A 22,422-nucleotide genomic window follows, 5' to 3' on the forward strand; every position below is an offset into this window, starting at 1 on the left:
AAATAAGGTAGGTCAGAAAACCACATCACAGTCATTGCAAGTACAAAACCCTCTTTGTTAACCCCATCTTTGCATATTGAGGTAGGACTATGGTTCCTTGGTTCATATTGCCGGTTGAGTTAGAAAACCAACGAACCAAGGTCCTATCACGTGAAGTTAAGACCAATTGGATTTGTTACCCTGCTTTTGTTTTTGTGTCCATATAGTCCTGCACGGAATGTAATATTGAACTTGTATTACTTATGTCCGTGTCTTTTGTCCAGAATTCCACACGGCCACCTCTGAAGCTGTCCAACGTGGAGCGCATCACAAACTTCCAGATTCTACTGCTGTTCGGCTGTCTACTGGCCATCTCTCTGGTGTGCTCCATCGGACAAACCATCTGGAAGTACCAGTACGGCAATGCAGCTTGGTACATGGACTTGAACTGTAAGAGCACCAATGCAAGATATATTCCACATAGTCCACATATTGTGTCTCACTTGTCTGCCATGTCTGCTTAGTTCTCTGTTGTTTTTTAGTTAGCTTTTGTTAACGTTGGTGTGTCTTTGTTTTTTTTTTACGTTGCCTCTGGCAAAGTATGTATTTGCAACACAAGTGAAATATGTGGCAATGGGGAATAATGGGATTCCCATGTAAATGTAAAACTGATTGTGACATGCATAGACATGTGATGTGAATGAAAGAAATGGTTGAATATCAATCACTGCGCTGCTGTACGTTTTGGTTAAGTTCTAATGTTCTGTTTGGTTCTTTGTTTTTCTTTGTTGTCGTTTTTTAACAGCTCCAGGTAACAACCATTTAAAAGCCTTGGCCATCCGTGAATGACCCTTCCATACTAACCCCCTAACTGAAGCTCTGCCTTTGCTAAGCAAATGAAGCCCCCTCTATATGGTTGTCCTACTTTGTAAAGGCCCCTTGCCATGGACAGCACAGACCAGGGATCCGACGATAGGTTTTCCCATCCAGCTCATACAGTGGGGAAAAAAAGTATTTAGTCAGCCACCAATTGTGCAAGTTCTCCCACTTAAAAAGATGAGAGAGGCCTGTAATTTTCATCATAGGTACACGTCAACTATGACAGACACATTGAGAAAACAAAAAATCCAGAAAATCACATTGTAGGATTTTTAATGAATTTATTTGCAAATTATGGTGGAAAATAAGTATTTGGTCACCTACAAACAAGCAAGATTTCTGGCTCTCACAGACCTGTAACTTCTTCTTTAAGAGGCTCCTCTGTCCTGCACTCGCTACCTGTATTATTGGCACCTGTTTGAACTTGTTATCAGTATAAAAGACACCTGTCCACAACCTCAAACAGTCACACTCCAAACTCCACTATGGCCAAGACCAAAGAGCTGTCAAAGGACACCAGAAACAAAATTGTAGACCTGCACCAGGCTGGGAAGACTGAATCTGCAATAGGTAAGCAGCTTGGTTTGAAGAAATCAACTGTGGGAGCAATTATTAGGAAATGGAAGACATACAAGACCACTGATAATCTCCCTCGATCTGGGGCTCCACACAAGATCTCACCCTGTGGGGTCAAAATGATCACAAGAACAGTGAGCAAAAATCCCAGAACCACACGGGGGGACCTAGTGAATGACCTGCAGAGAGCTGGGACCAAAGTAACAAAGCCTACCATCAGTAACACACTACGCCGCCAGGGACTCAAATCCTGCAGTGCCAGACGTGTCCCCCTGCTTAAGCCAGTACATGTCCAGGCCCGTCTGAAGTTTGCTAGAGTGCATTTGGATGATCCAGAAGAGGATTGGGAGAATGTCATATGGTCAGATGAAACCAAAATAGAACTTTTTGGTAAAAACTCAACTCGTCGTGTTTGGAGGACAAAGAATGCTGAGTTGCATCCAAAGAACACCATACCTACTGTGAAGCATGGGGGTGGAAACATCATGCTTTGGGGCTGTTTTTCTGCAAAGGGACCAGGACGACTGATCCGTGTAAAGAAAATAATGAATGGGGCCATGTATCGTGAGATTTTAAGTGAAAACCTCCTTCCATCAGCAAGGGCATTGAAGATTAAACGTGGCTGGGTCTTTCAGCATGACAATGATCCCAAACACACGAGGAGTGGCTTCGTAAGAAGCATTTCAAGGTCCTGGAGTGGCCTAGCCAGTCTCCAGATCTCAACCCCATAGAAAATCTTTGGAGGGAGTTGAAAGTCCGTGTTGCCCAGCAACAGCCCCAAAACATCACTGCTCTAGAGGAGATCTGCATGGAGGAATGGGGCAAAATACCAGCAACAGTGTGTGAAAACCTTGTGAAGACTTACAGAAAACATTTGACCTGTGTCATTGCCAACAAAGGGTATATAACAAAGTATTGAGAAACTTTTGTTATTGACCAAATATTTATTTTCCACCATAATTTGCAAATAAATTCATTAAAAATCCTACAATGTGATTTTCTGGATTTTTTTTCTCATTTTATCTGTCATAGTTGACGTGTAACTATGATGAAAATTACAGGCCTCTCTCATCTTTTTAAGTGGGAGTACTTGCACAATTGGTGGCTGACTAAATACTTTTTTCCCCCACTGTACACTCAACTCTTTAGTTCCTTTTAGTGCCTGATCCACACAGTGTTTCTCCCTTTCTCCTCATTTCTTGTGACACCTTAAACTCTTTGCAAATCCAGGCCTCAGATCTAGACCCCTTTTTTAAAAAATTTCCCTTTTCACCACAAATGGACCATGAGTCGCTACACTTATTTTCTGCTCTTTATCCTGTGAGAGCCAGAGATGAGATGGCACTCAGGAAGCTTTTTGTAAGGCAGGAGGCTTCTACATGTTTGTCGCTGAACATAGATACTGCAGTGTAGCTCAGAGGGCTACCGCTGACATTTTCTAAATGCCTCCCTCTACTGCCTCATTTTGTTGTGTTTATTCTTCCAGCAGAGAAGGAGAGAGAAAGTGAGAGAGGGAGAAGGAGAGATGCAAAACCTATTCAGCACGAAGATGGATTGTCACATCCACTCTGAGACATGTTTCTCAATTAAAAAGATCTGGTGTTAGACTAACTACTATTGACAGAATAGAAGCGACAGGTAGGAACCTTACAGCCTCAGTAGAAGAAGAATGAAGGTTAGGTCACCTCTGTGGCTACTTGAAAAGTGCTTTAGTATTTTTCCCCCATTGCCAAAGATGGCCTTCTTTTGCAATGAGTCTGTGAGCCTTGTTTGCAGAATGATTAACGTGTCACTACAGCCATTACTCTATATTCAACTAGGCCTGTGTTAGGAGAGGTTGTGTCCTTTTCAAGCTTGTTTTATGACATACACTCTCCCCTCAGTCTTAGAACATTGTCACATTGTCTTGGATTGGCTCGATTTCCAGGGGTTTCACTGCACTCGTTTGTAGCTTTGAAACTCACACCTAAAAGACCCCATCATGTGGGCCGAGCAGAGAGTGGTGTACAAATGAGGGTGATGTGAGTCATAAAGCAGGCGTCCATCTTTTGACTGATTGTATTCCTTTAAGTGGTGGCGGGACTCAGTCCACTGCAGATTGTTCCGACCTGTGTCAAAAGAGAGGTGGCCAATTCATCATATCATATTCAATTTCACTGTTGCATTTACATACTGCGTGCCCAAATTACTTGACTGTAATTGCACATTGAGACATGTCAACACAATCTCTAGTTAGGTGGAGACCACAAGTTTAATGGATTGACAGAGCATGCTGGTCAATGGGGAGAGAAGCTGGATCACCACACATAAACAACACACTGGACATGCCCATATGTCAGAGAGGGCCCGTTTATGATTATGCATGCACGGTAAATCATGAATTAGTCTTTGACGCAGCTAACACTGCAGACATCCGTCTTAACTGGGCATGGTTCCTAGTCTATAGATCTTAAAGGGTCAATCTGCACTTGCTACATCCATTTATATACTTTTAAATTAATTATATATACTCATTGATTCTTCAAGAATATAACGTATATATGCCCTTATCAACCTAGTTCAACTGTCATACTCCATCAGAACCCAAAATATAAGGTTGTTTTACTCCAATGTTTGTAAACAAAGTAAATGTAAACAAACACTGTATAGCCTCAAAACATGGTTAAAACTATCATGTTGATATTATGGATGGTCAGTTCTTATATCCATAGTTATTTCCGTGAGTTTGAGAGTGGTTACATTTCTCCAGCCCCATCCCTCAGCTGTTTACCAAATCAGTGGCGGGGTGTCCGCTTTGTTATTGTTCGAACTGCAGGTTGCCCCTTTTACAACCTTTATGTAGTGTTGAAAATGACTTGCGATAATTTGTTATGCATTCACGCACCTGCTACATATCACTGTCGGTTAAATCCCTGTCCACTAAAAAGCAGGTAGCTGGTGTCTTTTCCCCCCAGATTGTGTCGTTTTCTGCTGACTGTTCCACTACTTTAAAAAGCTGACCCCTTAAAGTTAGCCGATGGTTGTGGCTGCTTTTTGCGCTACTATGGTAGAAAGTTATACTAGAGGAGATAGGCTGGATTTACTTTTGGATACGCATGCTCTGAAATGGAAGCAAATACTGATGCAAAATCACATATTACTGTTATTTTACTCAGATATTTCACAGATATATTCAGACATACAGTTGAAGTCGGAAGTTTACATACACTTAGGTTGGAGTCATTAAAACTCGTTTTTCAACCATCCACAAATGTCTTGTCGGTTAGGACATCTACTTTGTGCATGACACAAGTAATTTTTCCAACAATTGTTTACAGACAGATTATTTCACTTATAATTCACTGTATCACAATTCCAGTGGGTCAGAAGTTTACATACACTAAGTTGACTGTGCCCTTAAACAGCTTGGAAAATTCCAGAAAATGATGGCATGGCTTTAGAAGCTTCATTTGAGTCAATTGGAGGTGTACCTGTGGATGTATTTCAAGGCCTACCTTCAAACTCAGTGCCTCTTTGCTTGACATCATGGGAAAATTAAAAGAAATCAGCCAAGACCTCAGAAAAAAAATGGTAGTCTGGTTCATCCTTGGGAGCAATTTCCAAACGCCTGAAGGTACCATGTTCATCTGTACAAACAATAGTACGCAAGTATAAACACCATGGGACTACGCTGCCGTCATACCGCTCAGGAATGAGACGTGTTCTGTCTCCTAGAGATGAACGTACTTTGGTGCGAAAAGTGCAAATCAATCCCAGAACAACAGCAAAGGACCTTGTGAAGATGCTGGAGGAAACAGGTACAAAAGTATCTATATCCACAGTAAAACAAGTCCTATATCGACATAACCTGAAAGGCCGCTCAGCAAGGAATAAGCCACTGCTCCAAAACCGCCATAAAAAAGCCAGACTACGGTTTGCAACTGCACATGGGGACAAAGATCGTGCTTTTTGGAGAAATGTCCTCTGGTCTGATTAAACAAAAATAGAACTGTTTGGCCATAATGACCATCGTTATGTTTGGAGGAAAAAGGGGAGTGCTTGCAAGCCGAAGAACACCATCCCAACCGTGAAGCACGGGGGTGGCAGCATCATGCTGTGTGGGTGCTTTGCTACAGGAGGGACTAGTGCACTTCACAAAATAGATGGCATCATGAGGAAGGAAAATTATGTGGATATATTGAAGCAACATCTCAAGACATCAGTCAGGAAGTTAAAGCTTGGTCGCAAATGGGTCTTCCAAATGGACAATGACTCCAAGCATACTTCCAAAGTTGTGGCAAAATGGTTTAAGGACAACAAATTCAAGGTATTGGAGTAGCCATCACAAAGCCCTGACCTCAATCCTATAGAACATTTGTGGGCAGAACTGAAAAAGTGTGTGCGAGCAAGGAGGCCTACAAACCTGACTCAGTTACACCAGCTCTGTCAGGAGGAATGGGCCAAAATTCAGCCAACTTATTGTGGGAAGCTTGTGGAAGGCTACCCAAAACGTTTGACCCAAGTTAAACAATGTAAAGCCAATGCTAACAAATACAAATTGAGTGTATGTACACTTCTGACCCACTGGGAATGTGATGAAAGAAATAAAAGCTGAAAGAAATAATTCTCTCTACTATTATTCTGACATTTCACATTCTTAAAATAAAGTGGTGATCCTAACTGACCTAATTTATACTAGGATTAAATATCAGGAATTGTGAAAAACTAAGTTTAAATGCATTTGGCTAAGGTGTATGTAAACTTCTGACTTCAACTGTAATAAGGAGATATGGTTGAATGGTGGATGGTGCGTGTCTTGGTTTGTTGTGATTTACTTGCTCATGGCTGCAACTTGATCTGATCCCAACCTTATTTACCCCTCTGAGAACATACCAGTTCATGTGAAACAAGGAGACCTCACAAAATACAGAGTAAATAGTTACTTACAGGACAATCACACTACTCAATGTTGATATCAAAATCCACCCGCTCTTTTACACTCGTTGGTTGGAATAGGAATGTGCTTTGGACTGAATTCGTCTCTTTGTGTTTTTGCGATATCCAACACGTTTGTCTTCCTCCCCACCTCAGGCAAGCTCTCCCTCATCTCTCTCTGTGCTGTCCTTCCAATAGAAGTAGCTTCCATTGTGCCACCCCCTTTTATATTATTTTATCTTAAAATCATTCTGTTGTGGGGAAAAAGTCTCCCCCTCTCAACTGCTAAACTTAAGGGGAAACGCTTGGGTTGAGGAAGGTAACTATTGCCACTCCTGCAAGCTGAGGAAAGGTAAATCACATCACTCATGTTTTTGTGTCAGCTATTAAGGTGTCAGTGGAGTTGTACTGTATGTCTCCTTTTTGGTGTTTTTGATTATTTCATCATGGATCGGGTGAAAGAGTCCATCATTGTGCACAGTGCTTTGTGGAATTCATTGCCTGGATGCCAAGGCTGCTGCTATATGACCCTAATGACTCCACTCTAGTCCCAGTTCTGTAGCGATAATTATGGGACCTTAATTGGAGTGAATATCAATTTCAGAGGTGAGAGGATAAGGTGGGGTGGAAGAGATGGGTATTAAATCTCACCTAATGAACAGCATTGATACAACATGGTACAACACATACACTGGGTTGTGAATACGTTGAGCATTAGATGGTTCTTTGCTTTGGGAACTATTTATTTTTCCCAATGGTTTTCGATGGGATTCAAAGCTGACAAAAGTCTTGTCTATCGCTCCTCTATCCCCGCCAAACTTGTCGTCCCCCTGACAGATGGCGGTGCGGCAAACTTTGGCCTCAACTTCCTCACCTTCATCATTCTCTTCAACAACCTGATCCCCATCAGTCTGCTGGTGACCCTGGAGGTCATCAAGTTCACCCAGGCCTTCTTCATCAACTGGGTGAGAGATGACACAGGGGATTTGGATTTGGGACCCCGTGGTTATCACTGACAGGGGTTAGGGTCAATTCCATTTCAATTCAATGAATTCAGTTTATTTCCTGAATTCACTGAATTGAAATGGAATTGACCCCAACACTATTAATGTCTCTCATTATATAGCTCTGACCCCAATTCCAATTCTCCGCCTTATCCCCGAAGTGTACACTTGATTAGTCCCCCTCCAGCATTGGGTTGGTGAAGATGGAGTTCTTCTATCCTACACCAATTTAATGCTTTGAAATCCTTGAGGGGGGAGTGATTGTGTTACACTTCTGGAGAACGGGATAATCACAATTGGGTTCTGGTCTTAAATATGCTGCCGCCTACGGCTGGTAGAAAACCCAGACTGTCTGCAACTCAAGAATAAAAGGTTCAGTTTTACTAAGATAACCAACCTTTAGGTTATCGAACTTAGACACCCTTGACAAAGATGAGCAATAATGACTGTATAAAATAAGTAATTAAAATACTGAGCTATATTGTATGCAAAAAAGAAAAGAAAAGGGAAATTGTATTCTTTTAAACTAATATTTTGCTCAGAGAAAGAGATTTTTTTAAACAAGTAATACTTTTTTCTCTCAAAGGTAAGGGTTGAAATTATTGACACCCTTAAAGATTCTTATAAATAAAGTAGTCAAACGTTTAGTCTTTTTTCCAATATTCCTAGCACGCAATGACTACATCAAGCTTGTGACTCTACAAACTTGTTGGATGCATTTTCAGTTTATTTGGGTTGTTTCAGATTATTTTGAGACCAATAGAAATGAATGGTGAATAATGTTTTGTGTCATTTGGGAGTGACTTTTATTGTAAATAAGAATATAATATGTGTCTACATAGATAATACAGTCGTGGTCAAAAGTTTTGAGAATTACACAAATATTAATTTTCACTAAGTCTGCTGCCTCAGTTTTTATGATGACAATTTGCATATACTCCAGAATGTTATGAAGAGTGATCAGATTAATTGTAATTCATTGCAAAGTCCCTCTTTGCCATGAAAATGAACTTAATCCCCCAAAAACATTTCCACTGCATTTCAGCCTTGCCACAAAATGACCAGCTGACATCATGTCAGTGATTCTCTCGTTAACACAGGTGAGAGTGTTGACGAGGACAAGGCTGGAGATCACTCTTGGGCTTCAGGGCGCCCAAGAAAGTCCAGCAAGCACCAGGACCATCTTCTAAAGTTGATTCAGCTGTGGGATCGGGGCACCACCAGTGCAGAGCTTGCTCAGGAATGGCAGCAGGCAGGTGTGAGTGCATCTGCACGCACAGTGAGGCAAAGACTTTTGGAGGATGGCCTGGTGTCAAGAAGGGCAGCGAGGAAGCCACTTCTCTCCAGGAAAAACATCAGGGACAGACTGATATTCTGCAAAAGGTGCAGGGATTGGACTGCTGAGGACTGGGGTAAAGTCATTTTCTCTGATGAATCCCCTTTCCGATTGTTTGGGGCATCCGGAAAAAAGCTTGTCCGGAGAAGACAAGGTGAGCGCTACCATCAGTCCTGTGTCATGCCAACAGTAAAGCATCCTGAGACCATTCATGTGTGGGGTTGCTTCTCAGCCAAGGAGTGGGCTCACTCACAATTTTGCCTAAGAACACAGCCATGAATAAAGAATGGTACCAACACATCCTCCGAGAACAACTTCTCCCAACCATCCAAGAACAGTTTGGTGACGAACAATGCCTTTTCCAGCATGATGGAGCACCTTGCCATAAGGCAAAAGTGATAACTAAGTGGCTCGGGGAACAAAACATCAACATTTTGGGTCCATGGCCAGGAAACTCCCCAGACCTTAATCCCATTGAGAATTTGTGGTCAATCCTCAAGAGGCGGGTGGACAAACAAAAACCCACAAATTCTGACAAACTCCAAGCATTGATTATGCAAGAATGGGCTGCCATGTGGCCCAGAAGTTAATTGATAGCATGCCAGGATGGATTACAGAGGTCTTGAAAAAGAAGGGTCAACACTGCAAATATTGACTCTTTGCATAAACTTAATGTACTTGTCAATAAAAGCCTTTGACACTTATGGAATGCTTGTAATTATACTTCAGTATACATCTGACAAAAATACCTAAAAACACTGAAGCAGCAAACTTTGTGAAGACCAATACGGATAATGCTGAGTGACAAAAGTTACAGAGGGTCAAAGATCATACCCTCAAGTCATGCTAACCTCCCCTGTTATTGGAAATGGTGAGAGATTAGCAGGTCTTGGGGGTATGATCTTTGACCGTCTGTAACTTTCTCACTCATCATTATTCACGATTCATTCAGGATTATTCGTAATCATGGTAGCATTCATATTAATGTAGAAGTGTTTAGAAACATTTTATATTCTTATTTATAATAAAAGTGACTCCAAAATGACACAATACATTATTTTCCATTAATTTCTATTGGGCACAAAGTAATCTGAAACACAACCAAAATGAACTGCAAATGCATCCAACAAGTTTGTAGAGTCACAAGCTTGATGTAGTCATTGCATGCTAGGAATATGGGACCAAATACTAAACTTTTGACTGATTTATTTATAATAATCTTTAGGTGTGTCAATAATTTGGACCCCAACATTGTTTGGGGGGGGGGAAAAAGTATTACTTGTTAAACAAAAATCTCTGTCTCTGAGCAATTGTATTAGTATAAAATAATATAATTTCCCAATTTCGTTGAGCATACAATATAGCTCAGTAATTGAAATATTTATTTTATACAGTCATTATTGCTCATCTTTTACAAGGGTGTTAATAATTTCGGACCCCACTGTATCTGTTGCTGTCTAGTCACTTGATTTCAAAGTCAAAATGTTTGAAGTTGGTGTTGTGTCTCATAAGATTCTATCTGATTATTTCAGGATACAGACATGCTGTATGAGCCCACTAACACCCCAGCTGTGGCTCGCACTTCCAACCTGAATGAAGAACTAGGACAGGTAAAGCAGCTTGTTCAAAATGTTATGAATGACATTGAATTCATGAATTCCTTTACACCCACCTTCACCTGCACATACTATAGTAGTTGTACCAAATACACATTTGTTTCCAATGTTGACAAAAAATGAATTCTAGTTACCTGTGAATTGGTGACATTTATAGTGCCTTCAGAAAGTATTCACACCTCTTGACTTTCCCAGATGTTGTTGTGTTACAGCCTGAATTTAAAATGGATTAAATTGAGATTTTGTGCTACTGGCCTAATGTCAAAGTGAAATTATGTTTTTCGAAATATGAAAACATTACTTAAAAATGAAAAGCTGAAATGTCTTGATTCAATAAGTATTCAACGCCTTTGTTATGGCAAGCCTAAATAGGTTCAGGTGTAAATATTTGATTAACTAATCACATAATAAGTTGCATGGACTCACTTTGTGTGCAATAATGGTGTTAAACATGATTTTTTAATGACTACCTCGTCTCTGTACCCCACACATACAATGAGCTGTAAGGTCCCTCAGTCGAGCAGTGAATTTTAAACATATTCAACCACAAAGACCAGGGAGGTTTTCCAATGCCTCACAAAGAAGGGCACCTATTGGTAGATGGGTAAAAAAAAAGAGCATGTTGAATTTATTAATTACGCTTTGGATCAATACACCCAATTACAAATTCCTAACTCAATTGCCGGAGAGGAAGGAAACCGCTCAGGGATTTCACCATGAGTCCAATGATGAGTTTAATGGCTTTGATAGAAGAAAACTGAGGATGGATCAACAACATTGTAGTTACTCCACAATATTAAACTAAATGACAGAGTGAAAAGAAGGAAGCCTGTACATAATACATATATTCCAAAACATGCATCCTGTTTGCAATGAGGCACTAGTAAAACTGCAAAAAATGTGGCAAAGAAATTAACTTTATGTCCTAAATACAAATCATTATGTTTTGGGCAAATCCAACATTAACACATCACTGAGTACCACTCTGTCACGACTTCGGCCGAGGCTGCCTCCCCTCCTTGTTCGGGCAGGCTTCGGCGTTCGTCGTCACCGGCCTACTAACCACTGCTGCCCCAATCATCATCACATTTGACTTGTCTTGTTTATCACACACACCTGGTTCTAATCCCCTCATTAGTCTGTGTATAAGTGTTCCCTCTGCCCCCTTGTCCTTGTGGGTGATTGTTAGTTGTGAGAGTAGTATAGCTCGGTGGAGCTACTCGTACATATTGTTGCCAGGGTAGATTTTCCCCTGTGCCTATTTATTAGTGTATTCTACCGTTACAGTGTATTTGCCAGGGATGAGAGTTTCCCCTGTTCCTGTTTCATTGTTCGCTATTTGAGCGCATTTGTGTGTCAACGAAGGAATAAGCTCTGTATTCGGTGATTACACTCCTGCGCCTGACTCCGTTCATCACCCTCATCACACACTCTTCATATTTTCAAGCATGGTGGTCGCTGCATCATATTATGGGTATGCTTGTCATCGGCAAGGGAATTTTGGGGGGATAAAAATAAACAGAATAGAGCTAAGCACAGGCAAAATCCTAGAGGAAAACCTGGTTCAGTCTGCTTTCCAAAAGACACTGGGAGACAAATTCACCTTTCGGCAGGACAATAACCTAAAACGCAAGGCCAAATACACACTGGAGTTGCTTACCAAGACGACATTGAATGTTCCTGAGTGGCCTAGTTACAGTTTTGAATTAAATCTGCTTGAAATTCAATGGCAGGACTTGAAAATGGCTGTCTAGCAATGATCAACAACCAACTTGACAGAGCTTGAAGAATAAATCAATAAATGCAAAGCTCTTAGAGACTTACCTAGAAAGACTCAAAGCTGTAATCGCTGCAAAGGTCATTCTAAAATATATTGACTCAGGGGGTTGAATACTTATGTAATCAAGATATATTAGTGTTTTATTTTCATTAATTTGTTACAAATGTTAGAATTTCTCTTCCACTTTGACATGACAGAGTATTTTGTGCAGATCGCTGACAAGTAATGACAATTAAATCAATTTTAATCCCACCTTGTAACACAACAAAATGTGGAAAAAGTCAAGGGGTGTGAATACTTTCTAAAGTGAAACATTTGTGCAGTCTGAGCCATTACTAATTAAACGGAGCACCACATGGCTCAACGCTCCTGGTGTGTCTCTGATCCACATTGAGCAATGATTGGCTGTCTTTCTCTTGTCACTTTCTTGTCACTTTCTTGTGACAGGTGAAATACATATTCTCCGACAAGACGGGGACTCTGACCTGCAACGTGATGCAGTTCAAGAAGTGCACCGTCGCCGGCGTGGCCTACGGGTAAGACTCGACACCCCCCTCCCTCGCTTGTTTATCTCCTTCCTCTCTCCCCCCTCTCTTGTTTATCTCCTTCCTCTCTCCCCCCTCTCTCCTCTCTCCCCTCCCTCCGCATCACCTTCATTAAGCAAGTGTGTACCGTGGTGTACAGCGGTACATTTGTCCCTCCCCACAACACAGATTATAAAAATAACAAGGTGTTTTTGCAGCTACTGTCCCATGGATTCAGGAGCATTTTGACGGTGGAGTGACACATTTACGTTTTAAAGTGAATTTCCTGCAATTCTACACATTTTACCATGATTTATGCCATGTTAAAGATATCTGATGATTTCTGAGTGAGAGTGGGGGGGGGTGAGACCGCTGATGTCACCTATGCTTGGAGCCAGCCCTGATCTCGGCCGAGCAGAGCAGAGAGTGACAGTACATGATTAATCCCATTAGGATTACATTAAAAACACAATTGATCAAGTGCAGGGTGAGGGACAAGAAAGCTCTCTGACTTGTGAGCTAGAGAAGGAGGATTAGAAAAGGAGTAGTTGGCACACCTTCCTAGCGAAGGTTCAGGTGAATGGAGAAAAAAACTACATAAATCAAAGATCCATAAAATTAGTTTGTGGCGTGTTCGAGAATATCAGTTTCTTTTTTTCAAAGCTAGAGAAGCATGCAATGAACACTGTCAGCAGTTTTCCGATGCGAGTGTCAGAATCAAGTGGGTGAAATGTATATGTGATAAATTTATTGTGTATTGTACTCTGTAACCATCTCTGCTGTAATCCACCCATTTAACCACTAACCTGTCAATCATAATCCCATTTTGATTATTCTCACTTACACTACATGAGCAAAAGTACGGTACCGTTCAAAAGTTTGGGGTCACTTAGAAATGTCCTTGTTTTCCATGAAAACATACATGAAATTAGTTTGAATAGGAAATATAGCTAAATGAATAGGGAATGTAGTCATTGACAAGGTTAGAAATAATGATTTTTAATTGAAATAATAATTGTGTCCTTCAAACTTTGCTTTCGTCAAAGAATCCCCCATTTGCAGCAATTACAGCCTTGCAGACCTTTGGCATTCTAGTTGTCAATTTGTTGAGGTAATCCGAAGAGATTTCACCCCATGCTTCCTGAAGCACCTCCCACAAATTGGATTGGCTTGATGGGCACTTCTCATGTACGATACGGTCAAGCTGCTCCCACAACAACTCAATAGGGTTGAGATCCGGTGACTGTGCTGGCCACTCCATTATAGACAGAATACCAGCTGACTGCTTCTTCCCTAAATAGTTATTGCATAGTTTGGAGCTGTGCTTTGGGTCATTGTCCTGTTGTAGGAGGAAATTGGCTCCAATCAAGCGCCATCCACAGGGTATGGCATGGCGTTGCAAAATGGAGTGATAGCCTTCCTTCTTCAAGATCTCTTTTACCCTGTACACATCTCCCACTTTACCACCACCAAAGCACCCCCAGACCATCACATTGCCTCCACCATGCTTGACAGATGGTCTGCGTCTCACAAATGTTCTTCTTTGTGATCCGAACACCTCAAACTTTGATTCGTCTGTCCATAACACTTTTTTCCAATCTTCCTCTGTCCAGTGTCTGTGGTCTTTAGCCCATCTTAATCTTTTATTTTTATTGGCCAGTCTGAGATATGGCTTTTTCTTTGCAACTCTGCCTAGAAGGTCAGCATCCCGGAGTCGCCTTTTCACTGTTGACGTTGAGACTGGTGTTTTGCGGGTACTATTTAATGAAGCTGCCAGTTGAGGACCTGTGAGGCGCCTGTTTCTCAAATTAGACACACTAATGTATTTGTCCTCTTGCTCAGTTGTGCACCGGGGCCTCCCACTCCTCTTTCTATTCTGGTTAGAGCCAGATTGACAGTTATTTTGTGTTTCTTCCATTTGCGAATAATCGCACCAACTGTTGTCACCTTCTCAACATTCTGCTTGACGATGGTCTTGTAGCCCATTCCAGCCTTGTGTAGGTCTACAATCTTGTCCCTGACATCCTTGGAGAGCTCTTTGGTCTTGGCCATGGTGGAGAGTTTGGAATCTGATTGATTGATTGCTTCTGTGGACAAGTGTCTTTTTATACAGGTAACAAGCTGAGATTAGGAGCACTCCCTTTAAGAGTGTGCTCCTAATCTCAGCTCGTTACCTGTATAAAAGACACCTGGGAGCCAGAAATCTTTCTGATTGAGAAGGGGTCAAATACTTATTTCACTCATTAAAATGCAAATCAATTTATAACATTTTTGACATGCATTTTTCTGGATTATTTTGTTGTTATTCTGTCTCTCACTGTTCAAATAAACCTACCATTAAAATTATAGACTGATCATTTCTTTGTCAGTGGGCAAACGTACAAAATCAGCAGGTGATCAACTACTTTTTTCCCTCACTGTACATCAGCTACGGACAGCGTGATCATACAGTCGTCTGGAACAGCTGGTGCTCTCATGCATGGTTCAGTGTTGCTTGCCTTGAAGCGAGCATAGAAGGGATTTAGCTTGTCTGGTAGGCTCGCGTCACTGGGCAGCTCTAGGCTGGATTTCCGCAATTTGGGCAGCGCGTGCCAATAGGCCTAGCTGATTATTGAGTTGCAGCTGTCAGTGAAAATCATCTAAGATAATGTGTCTTGTATAATTTAAAATGTTGCTACAAGAAGAAAGGGAGGGGTGTGTGGCGAAGATACTGTATAGGCGAGTCTCTCTCCAGAATGGCTCATTGTTTCATTGTGTGAATTGTTTGCCCTTTGATTTTAGATTTTTATCAACTCCCCATTACATATGTAACCAGTAGTAAATGTACGTTAATCCCCGTAATTTGGTTAGATTTATTTATGTTAATGCATGTATTAATTACAGTCATTTACCGTTGTCATTCTCTGAGTAGAAAGTTGTACACTTGTGAGAAACAAGTTTTGGTTTATTTCATAACCATCATTGACGAGATTTGTAAAATGTTTCATTGTCTTTTGTTTGGAGTGCTCCATGTGAGCAATGAGCATGTGTCTGGTTTATCTGTCCTGATACAGTGGCTTGCGAAAGTATTCACCCTCCTTGGTATGTTTCCTATTTTGTTGCCTTACAACCTGGAATTAAAATAGATTTTTGGGGGTTTGTAACATTTGATTTACACAACATGCCTACCACTTTGAAGATGCTAAATATTTTTTATTGTGATACAAACAAGAAATAAGACAAAAAAACTGAAAACTTGAGCGTGCGTAACTATTCACCCCCCCAAAGTCAATACTTTGTAGAGCCACCTTTTGCAGCAATTACAGCTGCAAGTCTCTTGGGGTATGTCTCTATAAGCTTGCACATCTAGCCACTGGGATTTTTGCCCATTCTTCAAGGCAAAACTGCTCCAGCTCCTTCAAGTTGGATGGGTTCCGCTGGTGTACAGCAATCTTTAAGACATACCACAGATTCTCAATTGAATAGAGGTCTGGGCTTTGACTAGGCCATTCCAAGACATTCAATGTTTCCCCTTAAACCACTCAAGTGTTGCTTTAGCAGTATGCTTAGGGTCATTGTCCTGCTGGAAGGTGAACCTCCGTCCCAGTCTCAAAACTCCGGAAGACTGAAACAGGTTTCCCTCAAGAATTTCCCTGTCTTTAGCGCCATCCGTCATTCCTTCAATTCTGACCAGTTTCCCAGTCCCTGCCGATGAAAAACATCCCCACAGCATGATGCTGCCACCACCATGCTTCACTGTGGGGATGGTGTTCTCAGGGTGATGAGAGGTGTTGGGTTTGCGCCAGACATAGCATTTTCCTTGATTGCCAAAAAGCTCAATTTTAGTCTCATCTGACCAGAGTACCTTCTTCCATATGTTTGGGGAGTCTCCCACATGGCTTTTGGCGTGTTTGCTTATTTCTTTCTTTAAGGAATGACTTTTTTTTCTGGCCACTCTTCCAAAGAACCCAGCTCTGTGGAGTGTACAGCTTAAAGTGGGCCTATGGACAGATACTCCAATCTCCGCTGTGGAGCTTTGCAGCTCCTTCAGGGTTATCTTTGGTCTCTTTGTTGCCTCTCTGATTAATGCCCTCCTTGCCTGGTCCGTGAGTTTTGGTGGACGGCCCTCTCTTGGCAGGTTTGTTGTGGTGCTCCGTGGGATGTTCAAAGTTTCAGATTTTTTTTTATAACCCAACCCTGATCTGTACTTCTCCACAACTTTGTCCCTGACCTGTTTGGAGAGCTCCTTGGTCTTCATGGTGCCACTTGCTTGGTGGTGCCCTTTGCTTAGTGCTGTTGCAGACTCTGGGGCCTTTCAGAATAGGTGTATATATACTGAGATCATGTGACAGATCATGTGACACTTAGATTGCACACAGGTGGACTTTATTTAGCTAATTATGTGACTTCTGAAGGTAATTTGTTGCACCAGATCTTATTTAGGGGCTTTATAGCAAAGGGGGTGAAAACATATGCACACACCACTTTTCCGTGATTTATGTTTTTGCATTTTTTGTAATTTTTGTCATTTTACTTCACCAATTTGGACTATTTTGTGTATGTCCATTACATGAAAGCCAAATAACATTACCATTTAAATTACAGGTTGTAATGCAACAAAATAGGAAAAACGCCAAGGGAGATGAACACTTTTGCAAGGCACTGTAATGTTGAGGGAGCGCATGCCTGAGCATGCATAGAAGTACCTAGCCTCCCGAGTGGGGCAGCGGTCTAAAGCACTGAATCGCAGTGCTTGAGGCATCACTACAGACCCGGGTTTGCTCCCAGGCTGTGTCTTAACCTGGTCGTCACCGGGAGTCCCATAGAGCGGCGCGCAACCCGTCGTCCTGGTTAGGGGAGGGTTTGGCCGGGGGGGCTTTACTTGGCTCATTGCGTTCTAGCGACTCCTTGTGGTAGGCCGGGCGCCTGCAAGCTGACTTCGGTCGTCAGTTGAACAGTGTTTCCTCCGACACATTGGTGCAGCTGGCTTCCGGGTTAAGTGGGCAGGTGTCAAGAAACGCGGTTTGGCGGGTCACGTTTCAAAGGACGCATGACTCGGCCTTCGCCCCTCCCCCGAGTCCGTTGGGGAGTTGCAGCGATGAGATAAGATCGCAATTGGATATCACAAAAAAAAAAGAGTTTTCTTTTAACTTTTAGATTTGTATCATTTTTATTATGATTTGTATGATTAACCACGTGACAAGGATTTTGAGAAAATAAAACATTATTATTGAAATGAAACTGTTCCACGAAAATGTGCATATGAAAATCATAACTGGTACGCAGAACGGTAGAAATGGTAGGATAATTTGTAAGCTTCAATTAAGTATGTTTTCAAAATGCATACTGCCTCCAGCTCACATTGTAAAGGTGGGTGACGCGCTGATATCCTGTTGCTTGCACTTGAATGGCGAATGGGAGGCGTGCTTCAATTAGCAGTTGAGAAAAAAAATAGTAGCTCTTTTTAATCGTGCACCAAAACTGTTTTTAACACACCATTGCATTTGGAATTGTGCAATGAATGGGCTTATAAAAGCACATGTTTTACTCCAGCAGCAACCAGCTGAGGAGCTGCAGGAGAAATCCTGCAGCTGTGTGTGTGTGAGACCAATACACGCAGAACAATTTAATTCCATATATGTATGCAAATTAGCCTATAGACCGATAAGCATGACGGTCAAATGTATTTACATTGACTGGTATTTCCATCAATTAATAAAAAGCATTATTTTACAGTGGGATTTTTTTTCTCCCCGTCATTTTGGCCAGCAACATTTTTATTTATTGTCTTAAAGCCGGCAATTGCCGGTTAAGGAAACCCTGGTGTGTACATCTGTGTGGGTGTGTGCGTGCGTGAGTGAGTGCAAATGTGCTAAGGTGCAGAGAGTCAGTGAAGGTGGCCAGTCCAGTTCAGTTCAAGTGTTCAGCAGTCTGATGGCTTGTAGATAGAAACTGTCTCTGAGCCTGTTGGTATAAGACCTAATGCGCCGATACCGCTTGCCTGACAGTAAGGGAGTGAACAGCTCGTGATGTGATGTGTGTTTTTATCGGAAGAGCGGAGAGCGCTTCAAATGAGCCAAGAGTTATTTTGATGATCCCATCCCTCTGTGTGCTCTCCTCCTCTCAGTCGCTACCGCGACTGTCTGCTACATATGTAGGATCTGAATTTGATCACTCTTTTGTTGCTGAGAATTTTGCAAACTTGTAGTGTAATCAAGGTTTAAAACGGCTTCTAAAGTTTCTAATTTCCACTTTAAAATGTCAGACTTGATTTGCTGTAACATTAAATGTATATACCCAACAAAAATGTCCATTATTTCTAATCCACATAATAATGAACATTTCCTGTTACTACAGGATTATTTTCCTGTTGTAGCAAACTACTCTCCCAGCAGGAAAAACTGGTTGAAATGATGTCATAATGACCCTCCTTCTGCTTGCAATGGCATCAGTTGAAAAGGCTTTGCCCGCTGGCTGGATGAAGTCTAGTTGTGGGTTATTGTCCCAACTACTGCTCCACACTGTAAGTCTAATTGCTCTTCAGGAGGTTCCAGTCCAGTCTGTGGCCTGTCAGCCTGGAGAGCACAGTGCCCCACAGGAGCCAGAGGCTCAGTGTAACGTGACAATGACAAAACACACAAGGTGCTGTGACATGCTCCCTGATACCAACCCCCCACTCCTCACCCCAACACACACACAAACACACACACACACTCCACCAAATTGTCCTCCTCAAAGACTAATTACGTGGAGCAGTAATTAATATAGCCATCCCTGTGGGTGAAGACATAAATTAATTCAGCTGCATAGAAGTCCACCCCAGTGCTCTAAGAGACATACAGTAGCTAAAGATGAACAATTCTGTGTCTGGTTTTATTTTTGGGAGTTGCCTTTAGACACTTATATAAGGCCAGTTTTATAGTTTAAACCACTTATGTCAAAGGTTAGGAATTGGGGAAGGGTAAGCTGATTCCAGACCTGTGCCTAAGGGGAAAATTCTTCCCAGAGTGGTCTTTGACCCACCTGAGAAACAATAGCATTCAAGAGTTGTGTATGTGGCTTAACTTGAACATGGCATCGGGCATGTCCTGTACGTAGTAACATGTGAGTTATAGCTACAGTACCAGTCAAAAGTTTGGACACACCTACTTATTCAAGAGTTTTTCTTTCTTTGTACTATTTTCGACATTGTAGAATAATAGTGAAGACCTCAAAACTATGAAATAACACATATGGAATCATGTAGTAACCAAAAAAGTGTTAAACAAATCACAATATATTTTATATTTAAGATTCTTCAAAGTAGCCACCCTTTGCCTTGATGACAGCTTTGCACGCTTCTTGGCATTCTCTCAACCAGCTTCATGAGGTAGTCACCTGGAATGCATTTCAATTAGGTGTGCCTTGTTAAAAGTTAATTTGTGGAATTTATTTCCTTAATGCGTTTGAGCCAATCAGTCGTGTTGTGACAAGGTATGGGTGGTATACAGAAGATAGCCCTATTTGGTAAAAGACCAAGTCCATATTATGGCAAGAACAGCTAAATAAGCAAAGAGAAATGACAGTCCATCATTACTTTAAGACATGAAGGTCAGTCAATCCGGAAAAGTTTCTTCAAGTGCAGTCGCAAAAACCATCAAGCGTTATGATGAAACTGGCTCTCATTAGGACTGCCACAGGAAAGGAAGACCCAGAGTTACCTCTGCTGCAGAGGATAAGTTCATTAGAGTTAACTGCACCTCAGATTGCAGCCCAAATAAATGCTTCACAGAGTTCAAGTAACAGACACATCTCAACATCAACTGTTCAGAGGAGACTGCGTGAATCAGGCCTTCGTGGTCGAATTGCTGCAAAGAAACCACTACTAAAGGACACCAATAAGGAGAAGAGACTTGCTTGGGCCAAGAACCACGAGCAATGGACATTAGACCGGTGGAAATCTGTCCAAATTTGAGATTTTTGGTTCCTACCGCCATGTCTTTGTGAGACGCAGAGTAGGTGAACGGATGATCTCCGCATGTGTGGTTCCCACCGTGAATCATGGAGGAGGAAGTGTGATGGTGTGGGGGTGCTTTGCTGGTGACACAGTCAGTGATTTATTTAGAATTCAAGGCACATTTAACCAGCATGGCTACCACAGCATTCTGTAGCGATACGCCATCCCATCTGGTTTGCGCTTAGTGGGACTATAATTTGTTTTTCAACAGGACAATGACCCAACACACCTCCAGGCTGTGTAAGGGCTATTTTACCAATAAGGAGAGTGATGGAGTGCTGCATCAGATGACCTGGCCTCCACAATCCCCCACCTCAACCCAATTGAGATGGTTTGGGATGAGTTGGATGGCAGAGTGAAGGAAAAGCATTCAACAAGTGCTCAGCATATGTGGGAACTCCTTCAAGACTGTTGGAAAAGCATTCAAGGTGAAGCAGGTTGAGAAAAGCAGCCAACAAGTGCTCAGGCAAAGGGTGGCTACTTTGAAGAATCTCAAATATAAAATATATTTTGATTAACAATTGTATGGTTACTATATGATTCCATGTGTGTAATTTCATAGTGTTGATGTCTTCACTATTATTCTACAATGTAGAAAATAGTACAAATAAAGAAAAACCCTTAAATGAGTAGGTGTGTCCAACCTTTTGCTGGGAACTGTATGTGAAAAGTCCTAACAATGTGTGCTATTGAGCATCTTTTTCCCATCTCATTTCCATTAACAGTGCAATTGAATGGGTGTTGTGGAGAATACAAAGCTCAGAAAACAATGTTCACTTCCAGCCTCCAAGTCTTATTTGGGCCAGTCAAAAGGGCCAAGCCACAATGTTCTCTGTTCATCTAGATAGCAGGACAGTGTCTGGTCAACTCTAATACAATTAACAAAATCCCCGGTCTCTGGACCGTAATTAATTCGCCAGAGCGGAAATGTGAAAATAATTTGGTGCCCTCGTCTTGGAACAGTTCCCAGCACAAACACACACACTGGATCTGGGGCTTAGAGGCCTAACCCAGCTGTCATCTCGCCTGACGGAAGACACCTGGAGTGAAAGCTTCTTCTTTTCTTTCTTTGTTATTTTTCATTTTTAGAAACTTACCAAAGCTTCTGCTGCTTTCTTAGCAGTCCCCTACTGTAGAGATGGTCAGTCACTCATCCCACTCCCATGCTCCTCATCAATAACCACTAGCCCAGCGATCTACCCTCATGTGAGATACTAGCCCTCTCTGACCAATCTCCCTTTAATATGTCCAAATTAACCCAACACACTTTGGACAACCAACCAATCAATGTATTTGTGTCATTGTCTGCACCTTAACAGAACATGCTAACAGAACATTGTTGACTGTACAGTTTTATGCAACTTGATTTTCTCTCAACAGTCACATTCCCGAGGCTGAGGATGGTAGTTTTGCAGAGGACGACTGGTAAGATTGCTGTGGTGGTGTACTGTGTGCTACTGCTCTCTTCTCGCTTCTGTGATGTGTAGTGTTGCCTTGTTGCATTGTGGGTGAAACAAAATCACTGTGCATCTGTGGTTTTCTGCTGTGTTGTTTGATACACTGACTTCAATTTTTTTACATTTTAGTCATTTAGGAGACACTCTTATCCAGAGCGACTTACAGTTAGTGAGTGCATACATTTTCATACTTGAGTTGTATTGTGTTGTTTATGATTGTGGCACAAGACACAGTCTTTTCTGAGAATGAGTTACCAGTGAAAGGATTAGGAATTCACACACAGCTACTCTATATACTATATGAGAAAGTGTGATAGCTACATTACAAAACACATTGTGAAATGCGACAGACAATGCAGCCTCATTTGTTTTGTTTGGCATG

The 22,422-nt window shown here is 41.7% G+C and overlaps 1 protein-coding gene across 1 annotated transcript in view; it reads left to right on the top strand.

The window, feature by feature from the left end:
* LOC121534793 (phospholipid-transporting ATPase IA) overlaps nt 1-22,422 on the top strand; it is a 304,677-nt gene that overhangs the window by 121,789 nt on the left and 160,466 nt on the right. Inside the window, 5 exon segments of the mRNA XM_041841366.2 lie at nt 264-429; nt 7,186-7,313; nt 10,221-10,298; nt 12,532-12,620; nt 21,964-22,008. Coding sequence (XP_041697300.1) covers nt 264-429; nt 7,186-7,313; nt 10,221-10,298; nt 12,532-12,620; nt 21,964-22,008 — 506 coding nt within the window.

This window comes from Coregonus clupeaformis, chromosome 2, assembly GCF_020615455.1.
Source record: "Coregonus clupeaformis isolate EN_2021a chromosome 2, ASM2061545v1, whole genome shotgun sequence".
NCBI lineage: Eukaryota > Metazoa > Chordata > Actinopteri > Salmoniformes > Salmonidae > Coregonus > Coregonus clupeaformis.